This window comes from Ovis aries, chromosome 3 (assembly GCF_016772045.2).
Source record: "Ovis aries strain OAR_USU_Benz2616 breed Rambouillet chromosome 3, ARS-UI_Ramb_v3.0, whole genome shotgun sequence".
Classification (NCBI taxonomy): domain Eukaryota; kingdom Metazoa; phylum Chordata; class Mammalia; order Artiodactyla; family Bovidae; genus Ovis; species Ovis aries.
The window spans coordinates 213,964,308-213,992,041 of NC_056056.1; the positions used below are offsets into that span (position 1 = coordinate 213,964,308).

The 27,734-nt window shown below is 53.3% G+C and overlaps 1 protein-coding gene across 2 annotated transcripts in view; it reads left to right on the forward strand.

Moving 5' to 3' along the window:
* The window catches only part of WNT5B (Wnt family member 5B), an 86,548-nt gene extending 60,108 nt beyond the window's left edge, over nucleotides 1-26,440 (forward strand). Inside the window, exons 1-5 of one of the 2 annotated variants that reach the window (XM_042247695.2) lie at nucleotides 7,323-7,649; nucleotides 8,373-8,523; nucleotides 9,543-9,790; nucleotides 15,391-15,683; nucleotides 20,110-26,440. In XM_042247695.2, the coding sequence (XP_042103629.1) occupies nucleotides 7,385-7,649; nucleotides 8,373-8,523; nucleotides 9,543-9,790; nucleotides 15,391-15,683; nucleotides 20,110-20,568 (1,416 nt within the window). In that variant the 5' untranslated portion in view covers nucleotides 7,323-7,384 and the 3' untranslated portion in view covers nucleotides 20,569-26,440. Of the gene's footprint in view, nucleotides 1-7,322; nucleotides 7,650-8,372; nucleotides 8,524-9,542; nucleotides 9,791-15,390; nucleotides 15,684-20,109 lie in introns of those variants that run through there. The other variant, XM_027968043.3, reaches the window with a different exon arrangement.
* The last annotated feature ends 1,294 nt before the right edge of the window (nucleotides 26,441-27,734 follow it).

Sequence of the window (27,734 nt, forward strand, 5' to 3'; positions counted from 1 at the left end):
TCTGGGCTCTGCTGGGAGGTTTTCCACTGACTCTTTGGTTGTTGATACTGGCTTTTCAGGTTGGGTGTCTGGTTTCTCTTGATGCAAACACCTTTCAGTACTGAGATTTTCCTAGGGGTCTGACCCTTTGAAGCTGGAAATTGTCATCAGGATGCTTTTTCACACTCCTGTGGGTGAAAAGCTCAGGCCTTTCTGCAGGTTGAGGGGTTGCAGCTGCTCCTGTGCTACCTGGTGGACCAGGGAGCCTAGCTGTCTTGTCTGCTCCTGCCCCCCAGACAGTGGCATCTGTAAGGGTGACGCCCTTCGCAGATCAAGAATGTTCCTGCCAGGGATTCCCTGGTGGCTCAGTGGTAAAGATTCTGCCTGCTAATGCAGGGAACACTGGTTTGATCCCTGGTCCAGGAAGATCCCACATGCCATGGGACAGCTAAGCCCACGTGCCACAACTGCGGAAGCCCATGCTCCTAGAGCCCGTGCTCTGCAACGAGAGAAGCCGCCGCAATGAGAAGCCTGTGCATCGCAATTAGGGTAGCCCCTGCTCACCACACCTAGAGAAAGCCCACTCGCAGCAGTGAAGACCCAGCACAGCGAAAAAGATATAATTAATTAAAAAAAAAAAAAAAACGCTCCTGCCTCGTTTTTGCTCCTGCAAATGTGTCCTTGATTTGAACTTGCAGGCGCTGGCTTCTGGGCATTTTTTGCAGAGGGTCCTCGTTAGAATTCTCCTCTCTGTTAGTTTTCTAAATCTATTTGTTTTATTGAAATACGACTGACATATAAATTAGGGAGGGACCTTGTTATGAACGTGCATCTCTTTGGTGCAGAGACCGTGCTAGTGTGGAAGGAATGCAGAGAAGACACACCTCTCTTTTGCTTCTTCCAGGAATTAGTAGGTAGTCGTGTTGCTGCGGCGGGCCTCAGGCACTTACATCAGTTTTCTAGAATTTCCGACTGCTCTTGAAACCCACAGTGCTGTTTTATTTTGCTGATGGAACCCAGATGGCAGGAGAGAGTTGTTTTCTTTTCTGCGACCTGATCTGCTGCGTTACCTAGGCACAGGCTATGGTCACAGAGCATGGTCTGCTTCGGAAAGCTGCGGAGTCAAAAGATGCCTCCTGATTCATCACTTCCGCCCCGTGGGACTTCAGCGTGTGTCCAGTTACAGAGTCACTGGCCTTCCTCGGCAAAAACGCATTTCTGCGCTACAGTTAGCCAGGCAGAGCTGGTGTCTCCCTGGCCAGTGGGGTTTGGGGACCCATCTGCTTCACATGTCATTAGCGACATTGTTTGCTCAGGGTTCCTCTGCCGAATGTTTATTCATGGAGAAATGGAGACAAGCTCCAACAGCCCAGCTGGCTTTCCAGATCCTGGGTGGACCCTGTAGCCCTTTTTTTCATTGGATGCGGCTGTCACAGAAAGGGAATAAATATGGACATCTCCTCCACGCCCCAAGTGGTGCTTCCATTGGATTCAACACATAATGCAAGTCGGCTATGCTCTGGGAGGCACAGAGCTGAACCACGGCGAGGAGTCCTACAGCTGTGTCACCGCCGCTGGTGACAGTCTTGGGCCGGATCCTCGGGCCGGCTTTGGTTGGCTGCTCCTACCCTGGTCCTGCTACAAGGGTCCTCATCTTAAAACTTTGACCAGTGATCGAACTGGGTCCCCTGCAGTGGAAGCGCCGGGCCCTAACCACTGGAACCCCAGGGAAATGCTGAGTCATTTTAGCTCTCAGTGGTCATGAGTAGCCGGTGGCCTACCATATCGGGCAGGGCAGTGGGGCTGTCTTCCTAGGGAGAGTGACCCCTCACTCATCTGTTGTCTGCCCCTCTGTGGTGCTCGATGGGCCCACAGTCATTGTCTGTCACAGGATGGACACTGGATGCTTAGCGGGGGCTGCAGAATTCGAGGAGCCTGCGGGCGTCTGTGTGTCCCCTGCATTCTCTGTGGACCCCAATGAGGCAACCCTGGTCACCTGGCCACCCAGCTCGGCCTTTGTTCTTGCAGCCTTCACTGGGAGCCTTAGTAAGAGGGCTGGGAGCCTGTGAAGGGGCCTGGCAGAGTCACGAGAGAGAAGAATCTCAGTGGTGAACCAAGAAAGAGCCCCCTCAACTGCCTGGGGCCTTGGGGATCTTGCTTTTCCCAGAAGCAGCCACACGAGTCATTTAATCCCAAAAGCCAGAACCTGTGAGACCCCCAGACCTGACCCGAAGGCGCCTGTGCGACTCTGGTTTTGGGGAAGGAAATGTGGGTGTCGAGCTGGCTAGGGAAGCCGAGAACTAGGGGCTTCTGCCTGGGATGAGCGCTTCCTGCCTCCAGTGTCATTAGAAGGATGCTCGGCGCTTCTTCCCTCTGAGGACCTGCCTCTTCTGCAGCACAGCCCGAGGGTCAGTCCAGACCAGGAGACCAGCTGCAGATGGCAACGGGCATCATCTAGAGTTCGTGGCAGCCAAGGGGCATGTCGGTGTGGGCGGTCAGGCTTAGGACCGTCGGCCGCCCCATCCTCTCCGCTCTGCCCTGGAAGCCTGTCCGGCTGGTCCTGACTCAGCCACAGCCCCAGGGCCTGGCTGGGGGAGGTGGACGCCTGTCCCACACCCCTGTTCCCACCCTGTGGATCCAAGCTGCTGCTCCCACAGTTCTCTTAACTGCAGTAGGCATCTCGTGTGTTTATAAACACGAAGGAAATACCGATCTTATTTTTCCAAATGGAAACCGCCCACTTTTTAAGCAGGAGGTTGGCAACTTCAGTAAGATTTTAAGTGAACAAGAAGATCAGAGTAAGATGAGGCAATAACTTATCCAAACTCTCTGTTTCTGGGAAGAAATAACAGAGTTGTTTAAGAAGAAGAACCGGTAAAAGTAACTACTTTCAGAAAACCCCATGTGTGCAAATCCAGAATCATAAATAGTTCAGAAAGACTATTCACATGGTAAAATGACTATTATTAGTAGTATATAAAAATATAATATTTAATACACATAGTAGGCTTCCAGGTGGCTCGGTGATAAAGACTCCACCTGCAAAGCAGGAGATGTGGGTTTGATCCCTGAGTCAGAAAGATCCCCTGGAAAAGGACATGGCAACCCATTCCAGTATCTTTGGGAAATCCCACGGATGAAGGAGCCTGGTAGGCTACAGCCTATGGGGTTGCAAAAATCAGACACGACTTAGTGACTAAACCACCACCACCACACATATTAAGATTCCTTTAAATAACAGAGTCATAAAAAATAAATAACAGAGTCACATGCTTAAAAGCTTTTAGGAAACTGGCAAGCAAAATGAATTCATGAAGCAACCAGGAGAGAGGCAATAGAGAACGGTGGGGAGTTTGGAAAATCAGCCTGTGTCCCCTCTCCCACCCACGAAGCATTCATAGTTCAGAACCTTATATTAGTCTAAGTGACTTGATTGTCTGATGGTTGGTGATTCCTGATTTTTTTTTTTTTTAATTTTTGGCCACATGGAGTGGCCTGTGGGATCTTAGTTCTCCCACTGCAACGAAAACCCTAGCTCCTTAAAATTATCATTCTGTTTCTTGTTCATCAACTATACTTCAATGAAAAAATGAAAGAAAAATTCTCTTTATTCTATTTTAATTTCTCCAGCCTTAAGTAGCCTGACTTGTTCTCAATCTGCATATCATTCTATTTGAGGGCAAGTCTGGCTTTTTTTCCTTCCTACCACAGGCTGTGTGTGTGTGTGTGTGTGTGTGTATGTGTGTGTGATTGTGTGTGTGTGTTTATATTAGTTACTTTGCAATCAGCATTTTTTGTTTTTTTTTGCTCACACTAGGCCTTCACTGTTGCTCATGGGCTTTCTGTGGTTGTGGCAAGTGGGGCCTACTCTTCGTTGCGATGCTCAAGCTTCTTGCCGTGATGGCTTCGCTTGTTGTGGAGCACCGGCTGTAGGCATGCAGACTCAGAAGTTGCGGCCCTTAGGCTTAGTTGCTTGAGACATGTGGAATCTTCCCAGCCTAGGGATCAAACCCATGTCCCCTGCTGTGGCAGGCAGATTCCTATCCACTGTACTACTAAGAAAGTCCACGATTTGCAGGTTTTTAATCAACATTTGCTTTGGGGCCACTTCCTAAGTCAGGATGTTGTCCTGGGACAGCTTTGGTAGGAGGACAGTGGTGAACATCCAGGAGGCAGAGCAGAGAAAATGTTGGCTCCAGAGTTGGTACATGTGTTTACCTGTGTTTGGGGGAGAAGGGAAAGGCCTCATTGCCAAGCCAGGGTCTCCCATTCAGTGGCTGTGAGACCAGGTTACCTGGCCCCTCCATGCCTCAGTTCTCTGCTCAAAGTGAGAATAAAAATGGCCTATACCATAGAATTTTAGTGATGGTTAAATGAGAAAAATGGGTGCAATATCTGGCTCAGTGCATGTAGACAGTACTTAATAAATGCTCACTAGCATTAGGTATTGTCACCTGTCATCAGTCAGGAGCTGTTTATTGTCAGGTACACATTCAGCGGGCAGGATGGGGGACCCAGGGGATGAGGCAGGGTGGAGCATGCTTGTACCTTCAGGGAACGTTGCACCTGCCAGAGAAGTAGGAACACACACGGTCCCCAGGCAGTGCATGTGGGCTGGGCAGGGCAGGATGGACACTGCCCTCTAGGCGCTAAGGTCAGTGCAAAGAGCCTCCTGGCACTGGATTAATCAAAAGCAGCTTTAGCGGGGATGTGAACCTTGACTGTGGACTTCAGAGTGGTTTGAGGCTCAATTGCTGGAGAGGAAGAGGCTCGGAATGAGATCCTTCCTGAGGGGAGCAGGGCTTGTCTGAGAGCAGGAGGGGGACTGGGAGAGAGACCCTGTGGTGAGAACTTCAGGCAAAGAGCGGAGGTAGAAGGAGGCCAGGTGGGAAAGTTTCGGGGGCTCAACGGCTGGGAACTTTCGAAAGTTTTCAAATGAAGAGGAGGGGTGGGCTGGCAGGGAGGGCATGGTGAGGCTGCAGGAGAGCTGGTGTCTGGGCCCCGGGGCTTGCAGGGCCGAGAGCACTTCCAGAAAGTGGGATGGAGGTGAAGGAGACTGCACTCCAGGAGGGGTTGTCAGGAGTCCTGAGGTCCATGAAGAGCCCTCTCCGCGGTGGCAGATACAGATGGAGTGGCTGGGGGACAGAAGGCACAGGCCTGTGGCTCTGGGACCCTCCTCCCCTCCCCCGGTCACCCCTCCTCCAGCCTCAGAAATCCAGGGACGAAGGGCAGCACTTGGACAGCGGCCGGGAGGTCACAGGGGGATGCGCTTCCCTCCCAAATGCTGAGGCTATCCGCCTGCCGGGCCAGGACCGCTGACAAAACTGCCATGGGCCTTTGAATGACACGGCTCCTTGCTGGCTCACACAGTGACCAGTGGCGACCCTCAGAAAGGCTTTCTTTCTGGGTAGGTTTCCAGGTTTGGGGGGGGGGGCTGTCTGAGGCCCAGGGCAGGTATGGGAGGTGACAACACTTCCTAGGGGCACCTGAGCTGCTCCAGTCCTCAGGCTCTGCAGGCAGCCCAGTGGGGGTTCCAAGGGCAGCAGTGACTGTGGCAGGCGCTTGTCCTATGGGTTGGGGTCCCCAGGCGTCACTACTGTGTGTGTGGACAGCACCGAGTCGCCCCTTCCAGGACAGGACTGTTGGATCAGCTCCACCCACCCGAGTCCCTCTCTGGGTCTCCTAACTGCACGGGGTGGACACGGCCTCTTAGGGAATGAAAACCGGTGGCTGGCAAAGTCCCAATTCGATTATGCGCCCCTTTGGCTGCGACAAAGGTCTCAGTAAGGATCACAGAGGGGAGTGATCACAGACGTGCACAGAGGGGCCTGCGGGCACCAGGGCTGCACCCCCATCAGTCTACTTGAGGGTCTGGGGGAGGCTTCCCCCGAGGGCCCTACTCAGGATGAACTGACACCCTCACTCTGGGTCTTTGTCCCCACTCAGCCCTTCCTCGAGGTTCATTGGACTTGACGTAGCATGTCCTTGCCTGTTCTGGCTGTGTCTCTGGCACTCAGGGGCGTAACAGGTACATAGCAGGCCCCCAGGGCACATCTGGTGGATGACTGTGCTGAGGGAATGAAACACCGAGTCTGGAGGGCAGAGCAGCTATCTGACCTGGCTGGCTCTCTGGGCGGGGTGGTGGGGGTGGCATCCTGCCCTGGACCCCGCCTGCTTAACCCTGCTCTGTCTGCTCACCAGGCCAAACCTTGGGCCTCAGAGCCTTCTATTCCAGCCGGACAGGGCAAGACTCTGCTTCCATTCTGCCCATGCCAAGAAGGCCAGTCATCAACACCCGCCTTTCCTGCCCCTCCACCCTGGAAAGGCAGGGGAGATGACCCCTGAGGGTGGTGTCACCTCTGTCCTGAGGAAAGAATGTGTCCTGAGAGATGCTGTGTGTGTTTTGGGAGCGGAAGTGTTCAATTTCAGGTGCCACCTATCTGGAAGGTACAGCAAGATGCTAGCACACGTGGTAGGGTCTTTTTTCCCCCAATTTTTAATATCTATATATATATTTAAACTTTTTCTTGGAGGATAATTGCTGGTTTCTGCTATACATCACTGTGAGTCAGCCACGGGTAAAAATATATCCCCCCTCTCTCTCTCAAACCTCCCATCTCCCACCCCATCCCACCCCTCCAGGTTGTCACAGAGCACCAGAAACATAGACGTTACTGTACGTAAAATAAAACATACACATATGTATTTTAATGAGCCGAGAGTTTGCTGGAGAGCACAGGGTGGCCGAACAGCTGCTCGGTGGTGATTCCTGCCCCGGGTGAGTTTTATGAGCCGAGATTAGCAGCTCCAGGGAAGTTTGGCCTTAACGCCTGTTGTCAGAGCTGCCCTGCCTCCTGTCCGCAGAGACAGGGCCCCAGTGTGGCCTCGGCTGAACCTGGGGCCTGCAGAGCCCTAGGGGTTTCACTGGGGCCTGATGGGGCGGGGGGGGGGCGGGGGGGCAGACAGGCTTGAGAAAGAGGGACCTGGGAATGAGAAGTGTCACCTGCTGGGAGAGAGAACTCGGCTCTCAGGTGTGGGGACAGGCCTGCTGCAGAGTGGGCGTGGAGGGAGAGGACCCCAGGGAGGGGCGCCCAGCCCTCCAGTCCCCCAGAAGGGCTGGTGGTGGGGTCCAGGGTGTTTGGACAAGGAAACTCTTTGAAACTTCCCTCCCGTCCTGCTCCGGCCCTGGTCCCCTCCCCTCCATAAAGCCATTAGCTTCTGGTGCCGGCCCTATCTCTGCTCCATCTCTGGTCCCAGGCGGGCATTCACAGACCTCCTGCCCTGGGGGACGGGAGGATTTATGGGGGGGGGAGGGTCGGGGAGGGCGAGAGTTCTGTTAGGAAAGCTGGGTGTGGGGGAGCTGTTAGTGGCTGACCAGGCCGGATCATTTCCGAGCCGGCTCTGCATGACAAAGAGGCAGGGACGAATCCTGGCTTTGATCTGCCCCCTACCCCACGCTGCCCGCCACCTGCCTGTTGGTGTCCCCGCCCCAGCTGGGACCTCCCGAAGAAAAGCCCGGAGGGGGTGGGGACAGCTGTGGCCCAGCACCCCCGGGCCCTGCTCGGCCACCTTCCTCTCCCGGTGGCCCCAGAACAGAAATACGTCCTGGGCTGATGACCCAGAAGCCCTGCCGCCCCCTCCCGGAGAGCCAGGAAGCCCTGCGCTGAGCGGTGAGATGTGTGTGTGAAGGAGGGGCTCAGAGTGTAGGAGCCAGAGTTTCACGAAGCTTGGGGTGCTGAGGGGCCTTGAGGTGTGGGTCGTGCCCTGGATGGGCGCTTAGGGAGGAGCGGGGGAGGGGTGCATTTCCAGAGTTCCTCCAGCATCCATGCTGGGGGGCTGCTGGGGCCCCTGGAAAGCATACAGGAAGCAGGGCCACTGGAGGGGGGATACCACCGCACAGCCCAGGGGCGGCTTTTACATCTCCCGGAGGAGTGGGCTTGAGAAACTGAAATGTCCTCGCCTTGTGGGCTGGGATGTGGAAAACGGTTTTAAGGGAGAAGGTGCAGACTGAAAGGGAAGGCTCCCAAGAACCCGTAGGGAATGGACTCGCCAGATGCTTTTAGCTCCATACAACATTTGCATCCCTGGGTTGAGGGGCAGAGGGGATGGTCCCGTCTCTGGAGGAGGGCAGGTGCGCACGCAGCATCCCGAGCGTCTCTGGCCTGATATGGAAATGTCTCGTTTTCCTCTCTTTCCTGGTCTCTTGGCTCCCAGTTGCCTTAGGGAGTGGTCCTGAGCAGGGCTCCTCACCTCCTCCCTCCCCGGCCAGGGGCGACCCTCGGGTGAGAAGGCCAGAGTGGGAGAGAGTCTGGGGGGAGGCAGGCCTTCCAGGGGAGCGGGGTCTCCTGGTCCATCCCACACTGATTCTCCTCCCTTCCATCTGTTCCCTCCAGGGAGCCCCGTCTCAGAAGCCATCGATCCCCGGGGTCTTCCCCGGCCCTGGGGGGGGGCGGGGCGCAGGCGGACCATGCCCAGCCTGCCGGCCCTGCTTGCCTTGCTGTTCGCCTGCTGGGCCCCGCTCCAAGCCGCAGCCAGCTCCTGGTGGTGAGTGCGGGGCCGGAGCCCTTCCCAGCCTGTCTCCTCTGGGCGATGGAGGGGGGAGAAGGGGCCATTCCTTTATAGAACCCCAGGACACCGGACAGCTCTTCCTCTCTCTCTCCAGCCCCAGAGTTAACATGACGGCTCCCAGAGGATGAAGGATTAGTTCATCTGGCTTCTCTGGTCCTGGCTGCAATCCCTTCTCCCTGCCCCCCACTCCACCCCCACTGTCCCCATCTCCATGGCTTGTTAGAAATAGCTTTTCTTGTTATAGGATCAATAAGAATATTGATTTTTTTTCCTTCTGCTGGTGAGGGCAAGGAGACTAGGGTCCCCGGTTTATAAGTCTGAAAACCCGCATGAGGGATTGACGGGACCACGTGTGGCTTCCTTTTGTGTTTTCAAGATGACTGTCATTGCTAGGTGCAAAGGGAAACGTCAGGCACCCACCCCCCCCCACCCCCCTACCCCTGTTTGGTCTGGGCTCTGCTCTCATCCTGCTCAGCTGGCAGATTCACAGCTCAGCATTTTATTCTATGAGCCAGGGGAGAGCCCTAGAGGGTGGGCTCAGGGGCTGTGGGGGTGAGCAGGAAGTGAGAACTTTGAGAGTATCTGGCCCTGTATGTAAATCACATTCGACTTTAAGGCCTAAGGGGAATTCTCTTTGAAGGCCTTGGTTACTTTCCACACATGTGGCACCCTTGGGCCACAGTGGCCTCGACACTCCTGCACAGAACCCTGCGTCCACCCTGCATACTCACCCCAGTCTCCTAAAGGTTGCTCCCATCGCTGAGCGCCCTTCCCCCTCTGGTCACTTGGATCTAAATGCTCAAGGCGGTCTCAGACATTCCGCGTCTCGCGTGTCGCCTACCTCTGTGCCTCTGTTTCCCTTTGAAGGCAGGAACTCTGTTTGTACTAACTCTCCTTCCCAAGCCCTTGGCTCAGGGCCATCCTCCAGGAGGGGGTGGAGCTCCGGGCCTGCTGCTGCCCTGGCCCATACGTTCACCTCGGCCCTCTGGCTGCAGGTCCTTGGCGATGAGCCCGGTGCAGAGACCCGAGATGTTCATCATCGGGGCCCAGCCTGTGTGCAGCCAGCTCCCGGGGCTGTCCGCCGGCCAGAGGAAGCTCTGCCAACTCTACCAGGAGCACATGGCCTACATCGGGGAGGGCGCCAGGACGGGCATCAGGGAGTGCCAGCATCAGTTCCGGCAGCGCCGTTGGAACTGCAGCACCGTGGACGACGCCTCCGTCTTTGGGAGAGTCCTGCAGATCGGTGAGTGGGGATGGGCTGGGACCCGCTGGCAAGGAGGGGGTCTCCAGTGGCGGGTGGTCAGCTGGCCCTCAGTCTCCCACCCAGCGGGCGAGGCCTCGAGCTGGGGTCAGGGTCCGTGTTGAGTGTGAGCACATTGAGAAGCTCACCCACCACTGGTGCCCAGTTTCAGCTCCAGGGCCTCCTCCCGAGCTGTGGGCAGAGAACACAAGATTGCAGCCCTGAGTGTCTACGGAGTTTCGTCTCTTCCTTTTGGACTCAGAGAGACTTTGGATCAGATTGGCAGTGGCTGTCATTAACCCAACCCAGATCCAGTCTGGGCCTTTTCATTTGAAAGAGAATGTGTGTGAAAGTGGGGGATGGGCAGACTGAATGAGGAAGATGAGCGCCCACCCGCCACTCCCCGAAGCCCTCCGCTTCCCCCAACCCCCACCTGGATTCCCACATCTCCCTCTCCAGCTCCTGGCCCAAGATTCTTGGGCTGCCCTATTGCTTAGATGGAGGTGTGATCTCGGGTCTAATTGTTTTAGGTCCTTTTGAAATGCAGTCCTCCCCTCCCTGGCAAGAAATTGAGAAATCCGGCCCCTATTCTACTGGCTCTTATCCCCAGGGCCATAAAAGAAAGGTGTTAGAGCCTCAGGTCGCAGCTCACATTCTCCCAGAACAGCTTCCCCCTAAAGGCGACCTTCGGGAGTCCCCCTAGGCTGCGTTTCTGGCAGGCAGTGAGCAGGGCAGCTCAGGCTTCTCTGTGCTTCTGTTGTGGAGCCCCTGCACCTGGCCCATGCGGAGAAAGTGAGGTCGGGGAAGCACACTTGGAACCTTGCTTCTCTCCTTTGAATATCAGCTTGAAGTCTGTGAAAGGAGTGCTCATGAGTTCCTGTAACCCTCCTCCTGGGCAACTTTCCCAAAAGAATGGACCTGGGGGTCAGGTGGGCTTCATTCATAGTTTATCCTTGTTCAGTCACTCCGTTGTGTCCAACTCTTTTCGACCCCATCGATTGCAGCACGCCAGGCTTCTCTGTCCTTCACTATCTCCTGGAGTTAGCTCAGACTCATGTCCATTGAGCCAGAGATGCCATCAGCATCTTCTGAAATGCATCAGTCTTTCTGCATCAGTCCTTCCAATGAATATTCAGGGCTGAGTTCCATTAGGATTGAGTGGTTTGATCTCCTTGCAGTCCAAGGCACTCTTTATCAGTTCTTCTCAAATAGTCATTTCTTCCTGGTGGGTATCTGGGTCAGCCGTTCTCCCTGCCCACTGTATCTCAGGTGAAGAAACTAGAATGGCCCAGGTATGTTGCAGGCCAAAATCTTGGCTTTCTCTGCCCACCAAAGCTGTATAAAAAATATGGAGACAGAATTTGGAGGAAATAAGAAGGTGGCTTTAATTCTCAGCCGGCAGAGAGGGGAACACAGTAGGCTCATACCTCAAGAATTATGCCCCCCCCATCAATTTTTCTTCCTCGTGAAAGGTATAGAGAGGCACCCCATAATCACTGCCAGGGAGCTAGTGTTTCTTTGGGACCGAGTGAATGCCTGACATTGGCCAGATTCTGTTCAGTTCATGTGGTTTTGTCACGTGAAGACCAAAAAAGTGAGGCTTTGCTTTAGGGGAGAAGGGGTGTCGGGACCATAATCTCTGTGGAGTGTGCCGGTTTGCGTGGGGAGGGCTTCCCAGGTGGTACTAGTGATAAAGAACCCGCCTGCCAGTGCCAGAGAGGTAAGAGACATAAGTTTGATCCCTGGGTCGGGAAGATACCTGGAGAAGGGAATGGCTACCCACTCCAGTATTCTTGCTTGGAGAAACCCACTGACAGAGGAGCCTGGCGGGCTACAGTCCAGGGGGTCGCAAAGAGTTGGACACACACACGCTTTCACCAGTGAAAGCGGACACCAGTCTCTGGCCCTGTTCTGTCACAGACGGAACACTGCTGTTGTCCTTGTTGTCACTGTCCCCTTCTGCACCTTCCCTGCAGGCTTATGCTGCCTGGGAAGGTGGGCGGAGGCTGGGTTCTAACTGGTCCTCTCCCGGTGTCTGGCGTGGAACCTCCCCTTAGAGCTACTGCAAGCATCCACCACCAGAGGGCAGCAGAGCGCCCCAGAGGGCACCAGGCCCTTCACCTGGAGGCACCTACCCGGAGGCTGGGCAGCCGTGGGACAAGAGGGCGTGATGTCGTCCCGCTGTCTCCCTGTTGGGCGGAGATGCACCGTCTCTCAGGAGCTCCATGGCTGCTGGTTTATCAGCATTTATCCCCTGAATTGTTTCACACATGGGCTTCCTTGATGTCTCAGATGGTAAAGAATCTGCCTACACTGCAGGACAACCAGGAGAATCCCGTGGACAGAGAAGCCTGGTGGGCTACGGTCCACAAGGGTCGAAAAAAGTGAGACACACCTGAGCAGCTAAGCACACACATAGAGATGTCCCCACATTGCTCATCCACTCCGAAGTCCCCAGTTCCCTGCTTGCTGAGAGCAGCATGAGGTCTGTTCCGAGACTCACCTGAGACTCCCATGCTGCCCCAGTAGGGCGGGGTTGCCTGCACTCCAGGCCCAGTGATGCTCCGAAACAAAGGAGGCAGAATGACCGGGAGAGATGCCAAGCGGATTCACCGGTGGGTGAGTCACCAGCTACATGGTGGGCTGGGACCCTCAGAGCCCTGTTGTCTGCAGTAAACACTCAGCTGCAGAAACATTGTTTTTAAAGGCAGTTCTGAGAAGGGTGACTCAGCTCTGCAAAGTGTGTTTACTAAAAAAAAAAAAAAAAGGAAATCAGACATATGTAACTTGGAAAGGGGAAAACATAAAGGCATATTCGTTGTTTTCAAATACTGAAGGGCTGTCAGACGCAGGAGGGATTAGCTCCAGCAGAGGGAAGTGGTAGGAAGTCATCTTGCAGCTTGTTCTGGGAAAGAACATTCTGGTGACTAGTGTCATTTAACACAGACAGGCTGGGTGGCCTTGGGCACCCAACATGATTCTCCCAAGTGTTAGTGCTAGATGCTCAGTCATGTCCAAACTCTTTGTGACCCCATGGACTATAGCCTGCCAGGCTCCTCTGTCCAGGGGATTCTCCAGGCAAGAATACTGGAGTGGGTTGCCGTTCCATTTTCTAGGGGATCTTCCCGACCCAGGGATCAAACCCGGGTCTCCTGCGTTGCGGGCAGATTCTTTACCGTCTCAACCAGGGAAGGCCCCGATTCTCCAAGGCAGGTTGTAAAGCAGTGCTCCTGACGGACAGAGTGTAGGTCTGGTCCAGCTTCAGATGGTATCTGTCCCGGGCTGCCAGGTAGGGTGCCAAGGCCCGTTTTAAGAAGATTTCTCAGACATGACTCCCTCAAAGCAGGGTCCAGGCCCCGCTCCCAAAGACCTCTTGGCCATCTTACCATCCTGGGAACTCACACAGTCTGATTCCCTAGACCCATAGATCCTGACTCTGGCCGAAGTTCACAGGGGTTCAAATGTCAGTCCCGACCGCTGGTCCCGTGTGGCTTCCCGTGTCACCTGGCTTTCCTGGTACTGTTCTGCTCCGCATCTGACCAGAAGTCGGCCCCGGCTTAAAGGAGCAAAACTGATTTGCCCCGTGTGTTCTAGTTGCAAACTTCGCTGTGTCCTGCCCAACCATCCAGAAGTAGGGCCAGGTGGCACATCACACTGGATGTAGCAGTGACTTCAGACTGCCTGCTTCACCACCTGCCAAGACAAGGTTGTGGGATGGCCGCCTTTGACCCCGGAGGCTCAGAAGAGGGGGACATGGGGAACAGAAGAGTCTGCCCAGTTAAAATAAATTTTTTTTAAAAAAGGGACTTCCTTGGTGATCCAGTGGTTAGGGCTTCACACTTCCACTGCAGGAGGCATGGGTTTGATCCCTGGTCAGGGAACTAAGATCCTGCATGCAGTGCAGTGCAGCCAAACAGAAGAAAATTTTTTAATTTTCAAAAAGGTTAATTTGTTTAATGTTTAAAATTTTTAAGTTGTTTTGAATGTTTAAAAAGTTGAAAATTTTATTTCATTTTCAAAAAAAAGAAGATTCTGCCCAGTTCCCTCACTGAAATCAGGACTGAATCTCAGCTCCTTGCTAAGAACACCTGTCTCCATGTCTGAGTCCATATGAGTATAATTTATTATTTCTCATGATGATTTTACTAAATATAATGCACATTGTATATAGCACAGCATTTTAAAGTGTAGCAGTCCCGTGTATATTCAGCAGGCTGTACAACCAGCCAGGACGTTGTCACAGCCCTATGGAGACACCGCACTCCTGTTCGTGGGTGTGCTCCATGTCTTCTCCCTCCTCCCCAAACCCCAGACAACACTCATCTTTCTGTCTGTATGAAAGTTCACACTGTGGACATTTCATATGTGGCCTTTTGGGTCTGTCCAATACAAAATGTGAAGTGCTCACTTCGCGTTAATACCTCAAGGTTCATCCATGCTGGAGCCTGTCCCCATTACCTCATTACTTTTCATGGCTGAATACTATTTCACTGCATGTACAATACCACCTTCCGTTTACCCATTCATCTGTGTCATTGATGGTCATTATAGGTTGTTGCCACCTTTTTAGATAGTATCAATAATGTTGTGATGAAGATTCAGGTAGAGGTTTTTCTGTGCACACATGTTTCCGTTTATCTTGGTTATATTCTTAGGTGTTGGGGTTGCTGGGTCACGTGGTAATTCTATGTTTAACCTTTCGAGGAGCTGCCAGACTGTTCTTCAAAGCAGCTGCACCATCAAACGTTGCCACCAGCAGCACATGAGGCTTCCGGTTTTTCCATGTTCTCATCAACTTGTCACTAGTCACCTTTTGGATGACAGCCTTCCTCGCGGGTGTGAAGTGATGCCTTTGATTTTGATTTGCATGTCTCTGGGGGCCGAGTATTATTTTTATAAGCGTTTTTATTGAAGTAGAGCATACATCATACGGTCCTTTAAGTGGTTCGCCTTAGCGATGGATTCTTTACAGGAAATGATCTGGACGTTTAGAGAAACTGTGCCGAGTGTCTGTGCCCCAGCGCTGCTGGGTGGGAGGCAGTGGTGACCTTGGAGACAGAGGGAAGTGGCTGGGATGATTCTGGTCATTGTGATACTGGCTCATTTCTACTCCTGGTCTTGGCCGCTGTTTAGCCAGGGGGTGCAGCTATAGACAGGTGTGTGAGTTTACCTCAGTTATGCAGCTGTAGACAGATGTGTGAGTTTACCTAGGTGATGCAGCCACAGACAGACAGATGAGTGACTTGTGGAGGGTGAGAAGCATGTCTGTGAGGGAGAGATGAATGCCAGGTTGGAGTCGCACTGCAGGTCCCGTGATCCCTTCTCAGCCTCCTTCGGGCTGGTCCACAAACGTGTTAATCCCACTCTCTGGTCCATTCAGGCTGGCCTGATAGGAAGGTGCCGGTGGGTAAAGTTATCCAGATGGGATGAGGTGCTGGCTGGCGCTGAAGGGACACTTGGGTTCTTGGTCCTGGTGCTTTCTAACCCTGGAGCCTCGGCAGTGGGAGATGCCCTGTTCCTGGTGCGGGCCAGGGCGGTGCAGGGGAGGGGGTGCGGGGGAGGGCCTCACCTCTCCCCTTGTCTGTCTGCCCCTCTGTCTGCAGGGAGCCGGGAGACGGCCTTCACCTACGCTGTGAGCGCGGCCGGGGTGGTGAATGCTATCAGCCGCGCCTGCCGTGAGGGCGAGCTGTCCACCTGTGGCTGCAGCCGGGCCGCACGGCCCAAGGACCTGCCCCGGGACTGGCTGTGGGGCGGCTGCGGCGACAACGTGGACTACGGCTACCGCTTCGCCAAGGAGTTCGTGGACGCCCGCGAGCGGGAGAAGAACTTCGCCAAGGGCTCGGAGGAGCAGGGCCGCGTGCTCATGAACCTGCAGAACAACGAGGCAGGCCGGAGGGTAAGCGATCCCTGCCCCACACGTACCTAGAGGGTGGGCTCTGCCCCCTGTGCACCTGGGCGGCTTGCTGGCCACCAGGACATAGGCAGTGACCATGTAATCCCCCTCCCCACACGCACCAAACTATAGACACCCTCACCCCCATACACACCCAGACGGAGGACCCTACCCGCCCCACACATACCTACACCATCGGCTGTTCCTGGGCTGTGCTGCCAGCTTCTGGCTGGTCCAGAAAGAGATGAGTCTGACCACGGAGATTCTTACCTGTACGTGTGCTTTAACCTGAGTGGAAATGCAGAAGGTGGCTGCCTTTGAAGGCCTAGGCTCATCAATCTCATAAAAGACACAAGGGCTTCCGAGCCTCAATTTCAGTGGAAAGTAACACATAGGTTTCGGGGAGCTGGCTTTATCCTATGTGCAGAGCGCCCCGGGGTGCTAGGCTTCCTGAACAGCTGCTGGAAAGCTCTGTGCCCATCCGCTGTACCAGCTCAGGGAGCCCCCAACCTCCGGGCACACAGTCTGCTCCTGTTTCCCGGGCAGGGTCTGCTCTGTGGGGGCTAGAGGGCTTGCTAAGCTGGAAGCTCTCTCTTTTGCTGGTCAGGTGTCCACTGTGCATCCAGGTGCCCCTGGAGAGAGGTGTGAGGCCTGAGTGCTGGGTGGCAGGAGACCCTTCTGGTCCCCGACCTCTCAGGAAAGCACACAGACCTTTCTCCGGGAGAGCTGTCCACACCCAGGTCCATGTCAAACCCAGGTTCGGGGCCTGGCAAGGTTCTTCACGAGACCAAAGATGAGCCAGTGGAAAAAAAAAAAAAAACAGGAACGGCAGTTTCTGGAGGAGAAATAAATTCAGAAATTTAATGTTGGTTCATTGGTGATTCAGTAATAGGATATGGATATACGTCTTAGAAAGTGTTTCTATGTTAAATTAAAAAAAAAAATTAACTCATGTTTCGTAGGAGCACATGTCAAACAAAAGGACTGGAATTGCCTCTCATATGACTTGGGGTCCCCGGTCTTGGTAGGATGCTTAGCACCGTCACTATCTGATATCAGGTCGGGATTAGACTTGGTTGTTGCCCAGCATCTTCTCTGCAGAGTCTGTGTTCAGAGTGTTGTTTAGCCAGGTGTGGGTGCCCATCTGTGGTGAGTCAGGAGTCCAGGCCACGGCTCTGGTCTGTGAACCTAGGCTCAGAGACCAGTGCTGTTCGGCTCCTCCAGTCATTTGTGAAGCGTCTTCCATCTGCTCCACCTCCTCTCTGTTTGCCTGTCTTTGGGCGTCTAACCTGGTTGATAAAAAGAAACAAACAAACCTAAAAATGTTAGGTCTTCACCTTGTCTCCTAAACGCCCAAATTCTACCCATTTTTCAAGATCCCAGTAAATACCACCTGCAGGCGTTGTGCTAGTCGCTCAGTCGTGTCTGATTCTTTGCCACCCCGTGGGCCCTCCAGGCTCCTCTGTCCATGGGATTCTCCAGGCAAGAATACTGGAGTGGGTTGCTAATCCCTTCTCTAGGGGATCTGCCTGACCCAGGGATTGAACTCTGGTCTCCTGCATTGCAAATAGATTCCTTACTGTCTGAGACACCAAGGAAGCCCAGTTGCCATCCACCATCTTCGCATCCCCTGTGCTCCGTGATATCTGTGTCTGGAGGGCAGTGGATCCTTTCAGACGGACTTCCTGTTCCTCGCCCTGGGCCCTCTGCTCTGCTCTTTAGCTGGTGGGCGTATGTGTCAGTGCAGAGGAAACTCCCCTGGGCCTCCTAGCAAGAGGCCACAGGGAGGAAGGTTTTCCTTCTCTGACTCGGTTGCAGAGGCAGAGGGGACCAGGCGTCTACCCTCAGCCGGTCTTATCAGTCGAATCTTGACCCCACTTCTGCTGGCTCCTCATTTCATCACCCTTAATTGTTTGTTTGCTTTTTCCAGCCCTTATCTCTGCTGCGCCTTCCATCTGCCCTTCCCACACCCTCCCCGGCTTCCTCCGTCTGCTCCCCGTCTTTGGGCCCCCATCCTGTAGGCTCCATACCTCTTCACAACCCTTTCTCTCTCCCCGGCCTCCATCTGCTCCAGGTGGGGAACTTCTGTCTCTCTCTCGAGTTCTCATCCCACCTCCAAGGAGCAGGCCTCCCACTTCCTCACACCTACACAGAGCCTTCCTCGGGAAGGACTGAGTACTGGCGGGGATGGGAAAGTGCCTGAGCTGCTATTTTACAACTGGATTTTTTTTTTAAAGTAGGCTATCTAGGATCTGACATATTGGTGCAGTGTAAACGTCAGGGACACTTTGTGAGAAATTTCTCTTGCCTTTGAGAACCTCCAGTGACCCCATTTTACATACTGAAGGCCAGAGCAGTGGGTTGATACTGCCTTGTCACTGCAGGGCCTCTGAGCATTTTCTAGATGAAAACTGCCCCATCCTTGTGACATCCTGCCAGTAACTGAGCTCGGCCACGCTGTTACATGTGGAAGAGGGGGAGTGGGCTCTGCTGGGGGCAAGATAGAGCACTAAGAAAAACTTACGAACATGCTATTGCTTTTTCAGTTACCAGGAAGGCCAAAATCCCCTCCCCCTTCTCTTGCAAGAGGCAGGTCTATATATGAGCGACGGTGAAATATCTAAAATACAGGCGTTGCTGTCTCTGTGATGTCTTTCTTCCTGGAGGAAGGAGAATGAACGTGTGAATAGTGAGGCTCAGTGGCTCTCTACCTTCTAGATTCGTTTTGCTGGAATTCCTGTCCCTCCCCTGAAGCCTCCCCAGCTCTCTTTCCCCAGATCCCCTGAGTGTTTGCTCGCCGCGGAGATAGATGCTATCCTGCCTTCTCCCCCACTCACTTAGGGCAGGTACACAGCTTTAGGCCCTTAATGTTTCCTCCTCGTGCCGGAAGTCCCTCTCCAAACCGAGGACCATTTCCAGGGAATGTCAGGCTCCAGCTCAGACCCGGGGGATCAGAGCCAGAGGGTGACTGCAGGCGCTGTCTTTGAAGTGCCTGTAGGAATGGGGGGTCACTTCTGCCTTCAAGCCGCCAGCCAAGTGCTCGGGGAGGGGCCTGCCCGCCTTCTCCATCCTAAATCCTTTTTAAGCCCCAAGGTTGGGGTGTACTCCCTCCTGGGTGGTCCTCAGTGTCTCCACCCTAAGACAGTGGGGGTAGTCCTGCACCAGAAAAAAATCAGGAGGAGCCCGGGCAGTTGTAATACGAGCTGATGGTGTGGAAGCTCTTGCTTGCACCTGCAGCGGTTCCTGCCGAATAAAGACACAATCTGGGGACCCTTGAAAAGAAAGCTGAGAGGAGCCCTTGACAAATGAGTTCTGCCCGCGTCGGTGACAATAGCTGTGGCAGGAGAAAATGCTGGGCGGCGGACCTGCATCTTTATCCCACCATCTGCACTTCTGGGATGGCTGCCAGGGCTGCTGGACACAATGCGTCCGTATGCTTTCGCTGAAAAGCACTTTGTGAGCAGCTTTCTGGTCCGCTCCTGCTTTTCCCTTTGGGTCTGGGGTAGCCCATGTTCAGTCTCCTCCCGCTGCTGTGGTTCAGTGACTTCTGGGTGGGTTTGTTTTCCCAGCATCACCCTCCCCCAATCCATTGTCCCGTGGCAGAGGGCCCGCCCCACTTCCCCACATCGGCAGCCACTCCCAGGGGGTGTCTTGTCACAAGTGTGCTGTGGTTTATGGGGAGGAGCCCGACGGCTCTGCAGAGCTAATGACCCACTTAACCCAGAAAAGGGGAGCGTTTAATTCCTGGGGGACTTGGCAGGATCGGAGAGAGCTTGTGGCCGGACAAGGTCTCTGTTGTAGGCTCCTGGTACAGCTGATTCTTTTTTTTCTGTCTTGGACTCTGTATGATGTAGAAGCTGGACTCATTTTGTTGGTTTTTATTTGTTTGAGACATTGATCAAGATAGAAATATCTTTTTTTCTTCCCCTGCTGGTAACGATGACACATTTCAAGTAATAAGAGTTGGATAACACAGAAAGGAGCTTCCCTGGTGGGCCTGCCTGCCAGTGTAGGAGAGGCAGAAGATGCGGGTTCGATCCCTGGGTTTGGGAAGATCCCTTGGAGGAGGAAATGGCAGCCCACTCCAGTATTCTTGCCTGGGAAACCCCATGGACAGAGGAGCCTGGCGGGCTGCAGTCCATGGGGTCGGACATGACTGAGCGACTAAACAGCAACAAAGTCGAAAGGGCAAGTACCGTTCTGGAAGCAGATCAGACTGGGCATCACCTCCCTGTGGTTTTCTCTGTGCTGCTGCTCTTCATGTCCTTTCAGTCTGGAGAGACCTCTGGACGCGGTTGGAGAACCTGAGCCCCTGCACACGCCCAGCCCGCCAGCCCCCGCCTGCACTCGCCCTGTGGCGACCCGAGCCAGCCTCCGGGCATCTCTTGTTGGGACGTTCTCCTCATCCTCTTCTCTCTCCCCTCCGCAGGCTGTGTACAAGACGGCAGACGTGGCCTGCAAATGCCATGGCGTCTCGGGGTCCTGCAGCCTCAAGACCTGCTGGCTGCAGCTGGCCGAGTTCCGCAAGGTGGGGGACCAGCTGAAGGAGAAGTACGACAGCGCGGCCGCCATGCGCATCACCCGCCGCGGCAAGCTGGAGCTGGTCAACAGCCGCTTCAAGCCGCCCACCCCTGAGGACCTGGTGTACGTGGACCCCAGCCCGGACTACTGCCTGCGCGACGAGAGCACGGGCTCGCTGGGCACGCGGGGCCGCCTGTGCAACAAGACGTCCGAGGGCCTGGACGGCTGTGCGCTCATGTGCTGCGGCCGCGGCTACGACCAGTTCAAGAGCGTTCGGACCGAGCGCTGCCACTGCAGGTTCCACTGGTGCTGCTTCGTCCGCTGCAAGAAGTGCACGCAGGTCGTGGACCAGTTCGTCTGCAAGTAGCTGTGGCTGCTGCCCGCTCCTCTGAGCGGGGCCGGGAGTCCATGGGATATAAATCTATATAAATATATTTTATATTTGTATAAAGGAAAGGCTGGATGGTAAATAATTAAAAGAAGACAACAGAAAGGAGAAGCTTATTTAAGAGATGCTGGAGGTCTTTGAGGATTGGGGGTCTCTGCTCCCAGTGGGTGGGACGTGGGCTTTGGCTTCTGCCCTGGCGGGGCCTCTCTAGAGGTGGGGGCTTGGGAATGTTCATGGCCTACCCGACGAGGCCTTGAGGACAGAGAGGGTGCTTGGAGGGAGAAGTGGATGGCATCTGGAGTCCTTGTTGGGTGGGTGACGGCCCTGCGACCCTAGCTGCTAAGCCAGGCAGCCCCTTGGATGGTGATGGGAACTCAGCCTCACCCCTGGCATCTTCTGGGTCTCCAGCAGAACACTGACCGGTTCCGTGAGAGGCCCGGTGCCTTCTCACATATTCGTCTGTGTGTGCTTGCAGAATCCACAGTTACAGGAAAGAGGAGAGGCCCCTTGTCACCTCTGATGGCCGGATCAGCTCCTCCCCCGACTCTGGGGCCCGTCTTTCCAGTGAGAGATTTTCTTACTCCAGGGTTCACGGGCTCCCACCTCGGCTCCCACAGCATCTGTGCCCGAGCTGCAGAAAGCCAGGTGGTGCCCAGTCAGGTGGTCGCACCGGGCTCCTGCACCACTGGGAACAGATGCTCTGATACTTCCGTTGGCCCTCCCTGTCCAGGGAGGCCAGGGCAGGCCGGGGCCAGCTCCTGGCATGGGCTCGGCTCTGCCCCAGATGTAGCTCCCTCCGACATTAAACACCCTCCACTGAAGCTTCTATCTCTTTCCTTATTTGGATGCGTGGCTCCTTTTTAGTTTTGATCCTCAGAAACCTGCTGCACGGTGCACACACACACGCAGGAGGGTGAGGGGACGGGGATCATTCAGAGCCCTGGTCTGGGTGAGAGGGACGGGGGATGTCATGAGAATTAATAAGGTGACGCATATATGCCCGCCCCCCCAAAGGTAACTCAGGGAGCAACCATGGCTGTTAACTCTGCTGTTCTGAACAGAGCTCAGAGGTTGGAGGTTAAACCTCACATTTGGCCCCCCATCTTACCCCCCATCCATCCTCCTGGGCTCTTGGATTTGCACGGGTGATGGGATGCTCTCTGCTGGCTTCTCTGTGTCACCATGTCCGGTCCAGGGCCAGATCTCCAGCTTTGGAGTATCTGCTTGTTGTTTTTCAGTCACTCGGTTGTGTCCGACTCTCTGTGACCCACATGAACTGCAGCACGCCAGGCTTCCCTGTCCTTCACTATCTCCAGGAGTTTGATCAAACTCATGTCCGTTGAGTCGATGATGCCATCCCTTCTCCTGCCTTCAGTGTGTCCCAGCATCAATGTCTTTTCCAGTGAGTCAGCTCTTTGCCTCAGGTGGCCAAAGTATTGGAGCTTCAGGTTCAATATTAGTCCTTCCTTAGGATTGATTGGTTTGATCTTCTTGTAGTCCAAGGGACTCTCAAGAATCTTCTCCAACACCACAGTTCAAAAGCATCAATTGTTTTGGCGCTCAGCCTTCTTTAGGGTCCAACTCTCACATCCATACATGACTACTGGAAAAACTATAGCTTTGACTATACACCTTTGTTGGCAATGTCTGTTTTTTAATATGCTGTCTAGGTTTGTCATGGAGAAGGCAATGGTACCCCACTCCAGTACTCTTGCCTGGAATATCCCATGGACGGAGGAGCCTGGTGGGCTGCAGTCCATGGGGTCAATAAGAGTCGGATACAACTGAGCGACTTCACTTTTACTTTTCACTTTCATGCATTGGAGAAGGAAATGGCAACCCACTCCAGTGCTCTTGCCTGAAGAATCCAGGGATGGGGGAGCCTGGTGGGCTACCGTCTAAGGGGTCGCACAGAGTCGGACATGACTGGAGTGACTTAGCAGCTTAGCAGGTTTGTCATAGCTTTTCTTCCAAGGAGCAAGTGTCTGGGGCCAGGGAGAATAAGGCAGAGCTCAGGGACTCTAGAAAGGGAGGCAGTTGCTGGGAGAGATGTTGAGCCAGTAGCCACTCAAGACACCGGTTTCATGTTAGAAAAGGTTGTTTCTAGGGAAGGGATGGGGTTGCAGAATTAATTTGGTTATAAAAAGCAAATGACACTGCAGGTTCTGCCTAAGGGCATCTGTGGTCCCATCTCCTGCTGTGTCTTCGTACCTAGAGAAGAACCTCCTTTCTCGACACCAAGGAATGTCTGGCTGTGTTACCCTTAACAGCTCCTCACACGGTCACTCAGATTCCTTTGGTAGAGGTTTTTGAGAGGAATGGTCCATGAGAGAAGATGTTTAAACCAACTGGCCTACAAAAGATTAAAAACCATGTCCTTGGCTTCAGTCTGTGTGGTTTGTTCTCTCAAAGCTGCAAGTGACAGAGGCTGATCTGAGCCAGCTTGAAGGAGGAAGGTAACGTCGGGGTTTGGAGGGATGCTGCCTGTCCCAGACCCTTGGGACCTACCAGACTGGGCTTCCCTCCGTCTGCGCCCTGCCCCTCGTGGTGGGGACCCACAGGGTCCGAACTGACAGCCACTGGAAGTCACTCTGACTCCCTCACTGGTCCTTGAGCCAAGTTCCTGGGAGGACCCCTGGCCGGTGCCCCCAACTTCCCCAGGACCTCAGCAGGGGGTTCAGAGTTCATGGAGGTGAGAGGGGCTTCTTTGCTGGTGTTTGGATGGGAGGACACACTCCAGCTTGTTGTCCCATCAGTTCAGTTCAGTTCAGTCTCTCAGTCATGTCTGACTCTTCGAGACCCCATGAATCACAGCACGCCAGGCCTCCCTGTCCATCACCATCTCCCCGAGTTCACTCAGACTCACATCCATTGAGTCCGTGATGCCATCCAGCCATCTCATCCTCTGTCGTCCGCTTCTCCTCCTGCCCCCAATCCCTCCCAGCATCACAGTCTTTTCCAATGAGTCAACTCTTCGCATGAGGTGGCCAAAGTACTGGAGCTTCAGCTTTAGCATTATTCCTTCCAAAGAAATCCCAGGGTTGATCTCCTTCAGGATGGACTGGTTGGATCTCCTTGCAGTCCAAGGGACTCTCAAGAGTCTTCTCCAACACCACAGTTCAAAAGCATCAATTCTTCGGCGCTCAGCCTTCTTCACAGTCCAACTCTCACATCCATACATGACCACAGGAAAAACCATAGCCTTGACTAGACGGACCTTAGTTGGCAAAGTAATGTCTCTGCTTTTGAATATACTATCCAGGTTGGTCATAACTTTTCTTCCAAGGAGTAAGCGTCTTTTAATTTCATGGCTGCAGTCACCATCTGCAGTGATTTTGGAGCCCCCCAAAATAAAGTCTGACACTGTTCCTACTGTTTCCCCATCTATTTCCCATGAAGTGATGGGACCAGATGCCATGATCTTTGTTTTTTGAATGTTGAGCCTTAAGCCAAGTTTTTCACTCTCCTCTTTCACTTTCATCAAGAGGCTTTTAGCTCCTCTTCACTTTCTGCCATAAGGGTGGTGTCATCTGCATATCTGAGGTTATTGATATTTCTCCCGGCAATCTTGATTCCAGCTTGTGTTTCTTCCAGTCCAGCATTTCTCATGATGTACTCTGCATAGAAGTTAAATAAGCAGGGTGACAATATACAGCCTTGACGTACTCCTTGTCCTATTTGGAACCAGTCTGTTGTTCCATGTCCAGTTCTAACTGTTGCTTCCTGACCTGCATACAGATTCCTCAAGAGGCAGGTTAGGTGGTCTGGTATTCCCATCTCTCTCAGAATTTTCCACAGTTTCTTGTGATCCACACAGTCAAAGGCTTTGGCATAGTCAATAAAGCAGAAATAGATGTTTTTCTGGAACTCTCTTGCTTTTCCATGATTCAGCGGATGTTTGAAATTTGATCTCTGGTTCCTCTGCCTTTTCTAAAACCGGCTTGAACATCAGGGAGTTCACGGTTCACATATTGCTGAAGCCTGGCTTGGAGAATTTTGAGCATTACTTTACTAGCATGTGAGATGAGTGCAGTTGTGCAGTAGTTTGAGCATTCTTTGGCATTGCCTTTCTTTGGAATTGGAATGAAAACTGACCTTTTCCAGGCCTGTGGCCACTGCTGAGTTTTCCAAATTTGCTGGCATATTGAGTGCAGCACTTTCACAGCATCATCTTTCAGGATTTGAAACAGCTCATCTGGAATTCCATCACCTCCACTAGCTTTGTTCGTAGTGATACTTTCTAAGGCCCACTTGACTTCACATTCCAAGATGTCTGGCTCTAGATTAGTGATCCGGAGAAGGCAATGGCACCCCACTCTGGTACTCTTGCCTGGAAAATCCCATGGGCGGAGGAGCCTGGTGGGCTGCAGTCCATGGGGTCGCTAAGAGTCGAACACGACTGAGCAACTTCACTTTCACTTTTCACTTTCATGCATTGGAGAAGGAAATGGCAACCCACTCCAGTGTTCTTTCCTGGAGAATCCCAGGGACAGGGGAGCCTGGTGGGCTGCCCTCTATGGGGTCGCACAGAGTCGGACACGACTGAAGCGACTTAGTGGTAGTAGTAGTAGTAGATTAGTGATCACATCATCGTGATTATCCGTGTCGTGAAGATCTTTTTTGTACAGTTCTTCCGTGTATTCTTGCCACCTCTTCTTAATATCTTCTGCTTCTGTTAGGTCCAGACCATTTCTGTCCTTTATCAAGCCCATCTTTGCATGTAATGTTCCCTTGGTATCTCTAATTTTCTTGAAGAGATCTCTAGTCTTTCCTATCTGTTTTTTCCCTCTATTTCTTTGCATTGATCGCTGAAGAAGGCTTTCTTATCTCTTCTTGCTGTTCTTTGGAACTCTGCATTCAGATGCTTATATCTTTCCTTTTCTCCTTTGCTTTTCGCCTCTCTTCTTTTCACAGACATCACCAGATGGTCAACACCGAAATCAGATTGATTATATTCTTTGCAGCCAAAGATGGAGAAGCTCTATACAGTCAACAAAAACAAGACCAGGAGCTGACTGTGGCTCAAATCATGAACTCCTTATAACCAAATTCAGACTGAAATTGAAGAAAGTAGGGAAAACTGCTAGACCATTCAGGTATAACCTAAATCAAATCCTTAATGATTATACAGTGGAAGTGAGAAATAGATTTAAGGGCCTAGATCTGATGGATAGAGTGCCTGATGAACTATGGAATGAGGTTCGTGACATTGTACAGGAGGCAGGGATCAAGACCATCCCCATGGAAAAGAAATGCAAAAAAGCAAAATGGCTGTTGTCCCATGCAGACTGCTAACTGTTTACTCTGGACATGGTCAAACAAAGTCCCTTACCCATGACATCATGTAATTGTGGGGCCGGTCCTGAGACTTTCCTCAAAGGGGTGAAAACCTGAGCCCAGGCTGAGTGTGAGGGGGGCCCCTGCTCCCTCAAAACCTTCAGGGGTGAGGTGAAGCCTTTCTCTGTCTCGCAGGACTGAGGGGGTAAAACTGCTAAGAGGTGTCCCCAGACTGGACACCGTCTGGGTGTCCCTGCACGGTGACAAACCTGCTGCCGTTCCGTCCCAGAATGTAGACTGTTTTACCCTGAGCTCGACCTGAAGGGTCAGGAGTTCCTGCTAATGATTTAAATGTTCTTCCCTTTGAGACGTCCCTCGCAGTCCAATGATGAGGGATGGGCATTGCCACTGCAGGGGGTTCAGGTTCTATCGCTGGTTGGGGATGAGGTCCTGCATGCTGCCTGGCCAAAACCAAATTGCAAAGACACGTCCCTTTGAGAAAGAAGAAAAAGATTTTTTAAAACAGTTAAAAAGCAACAACAAAATAAAGATATTCCCCTTTGAGGGTAATGACTACGGTGCCAGCTGCTTCCTTTGCACCCCCTGGCCGGCAGGGCCGGAGTCCTCACCAAAAAGAAACATCCAGGAGGGATGAGGGTGGCCAGATGTTCCTGTAAATCTCCCAGGGCCCTTGGGAGCAGAGATGGCAAATGTGGAATTTGCCGTCTTCAAATGCCCTGCGGCCGCCTGCTTGCGTCCTTCTGATTGGAGAGCACTCATGGTCCTGCTTTCCCGTCTTGGGCTGAGGACGAGAGGAGCGTTTGTGGACAAGGACGTGAGTCCACTCGCACATGTAAGGGGCTGTGTTCCTTCCTTGGTGGGGACCATCTCCCTGAGCCACAGCCAGGTCCCCAGCTCCTCGCCTGGCTGCGCTCCTGTCTGGCCACAGGGTGTCGCTGTTTCACCAGCTCCAGCCCAGCGTCTGCCACTCACACTTGAGTTCAAAAGCTGGTCGTGGGGTCCTTGTGCCAGAAACAGACTCTGGGAAGCAGAACAGCTGAGTTTTCGATGTTTCATTTGAACACATTTGGGAAGAATCAGTTCAGTGTGATTTTACTAATTCTTTTTTTCCACACTGCGAGACCTCTAGTAGGTGGATGCCCTTCACACATTAAACCCAGCTCTTTTGCAAACAGCCGTCTGTTCCTGGGCTGGGAAGGTCCCCCGGAGGAGGACGTGGCAACCCACTCCAGATTCTTGCCTGGAGAATCCCATGGACAGAGGAGCCTGGCGGGGTACAGTCCACAAGGTCACAAAGAGTTGAATGTGACCTAGTAACAACACACAGCACAAAATTCCCCAGCCAGGGATCGAGCCCGGTCCCTCGCAGTGAGAGCTCGGAGTCCCAGCCACTGGACCGCCAGGGAACTCCCATATTTTACTAATCTGTTAAAAATTGAGTGTGGAAGGACGATGAGGGGAGTGCCCGGTCCAGCTGGGATGGGCCCCCGAGACACGGGTGATGACAGTGGAGCTCGGGCTCGGAAGTGGCTTGGGTCAGCTTCTGAGCCGGCAGCCAGATGCTCTTCTTGCTTGATGGTCATCATCCCAGAGGTGGGGAGTCACTGTAGTTTCCACAGAGGACTGACTGTACCAGCTGCTCTGCGTACATCATCTATAATTCCCTCGGTACCTCCGCAAGGTTGGTGTCATTATCCACAAGTTCCGGATGGGAGGAAAGACTCAGAGAAGCGGAGGAACATCAGGAACATCCTCTGACTCACACAGCTGCTAGCTGATGCTGACTGACTCCAGGGGCCCTTCTGGCTCCTTGGTGGGTTTCTGAGTGATCCCAGGATGTGAAGTAA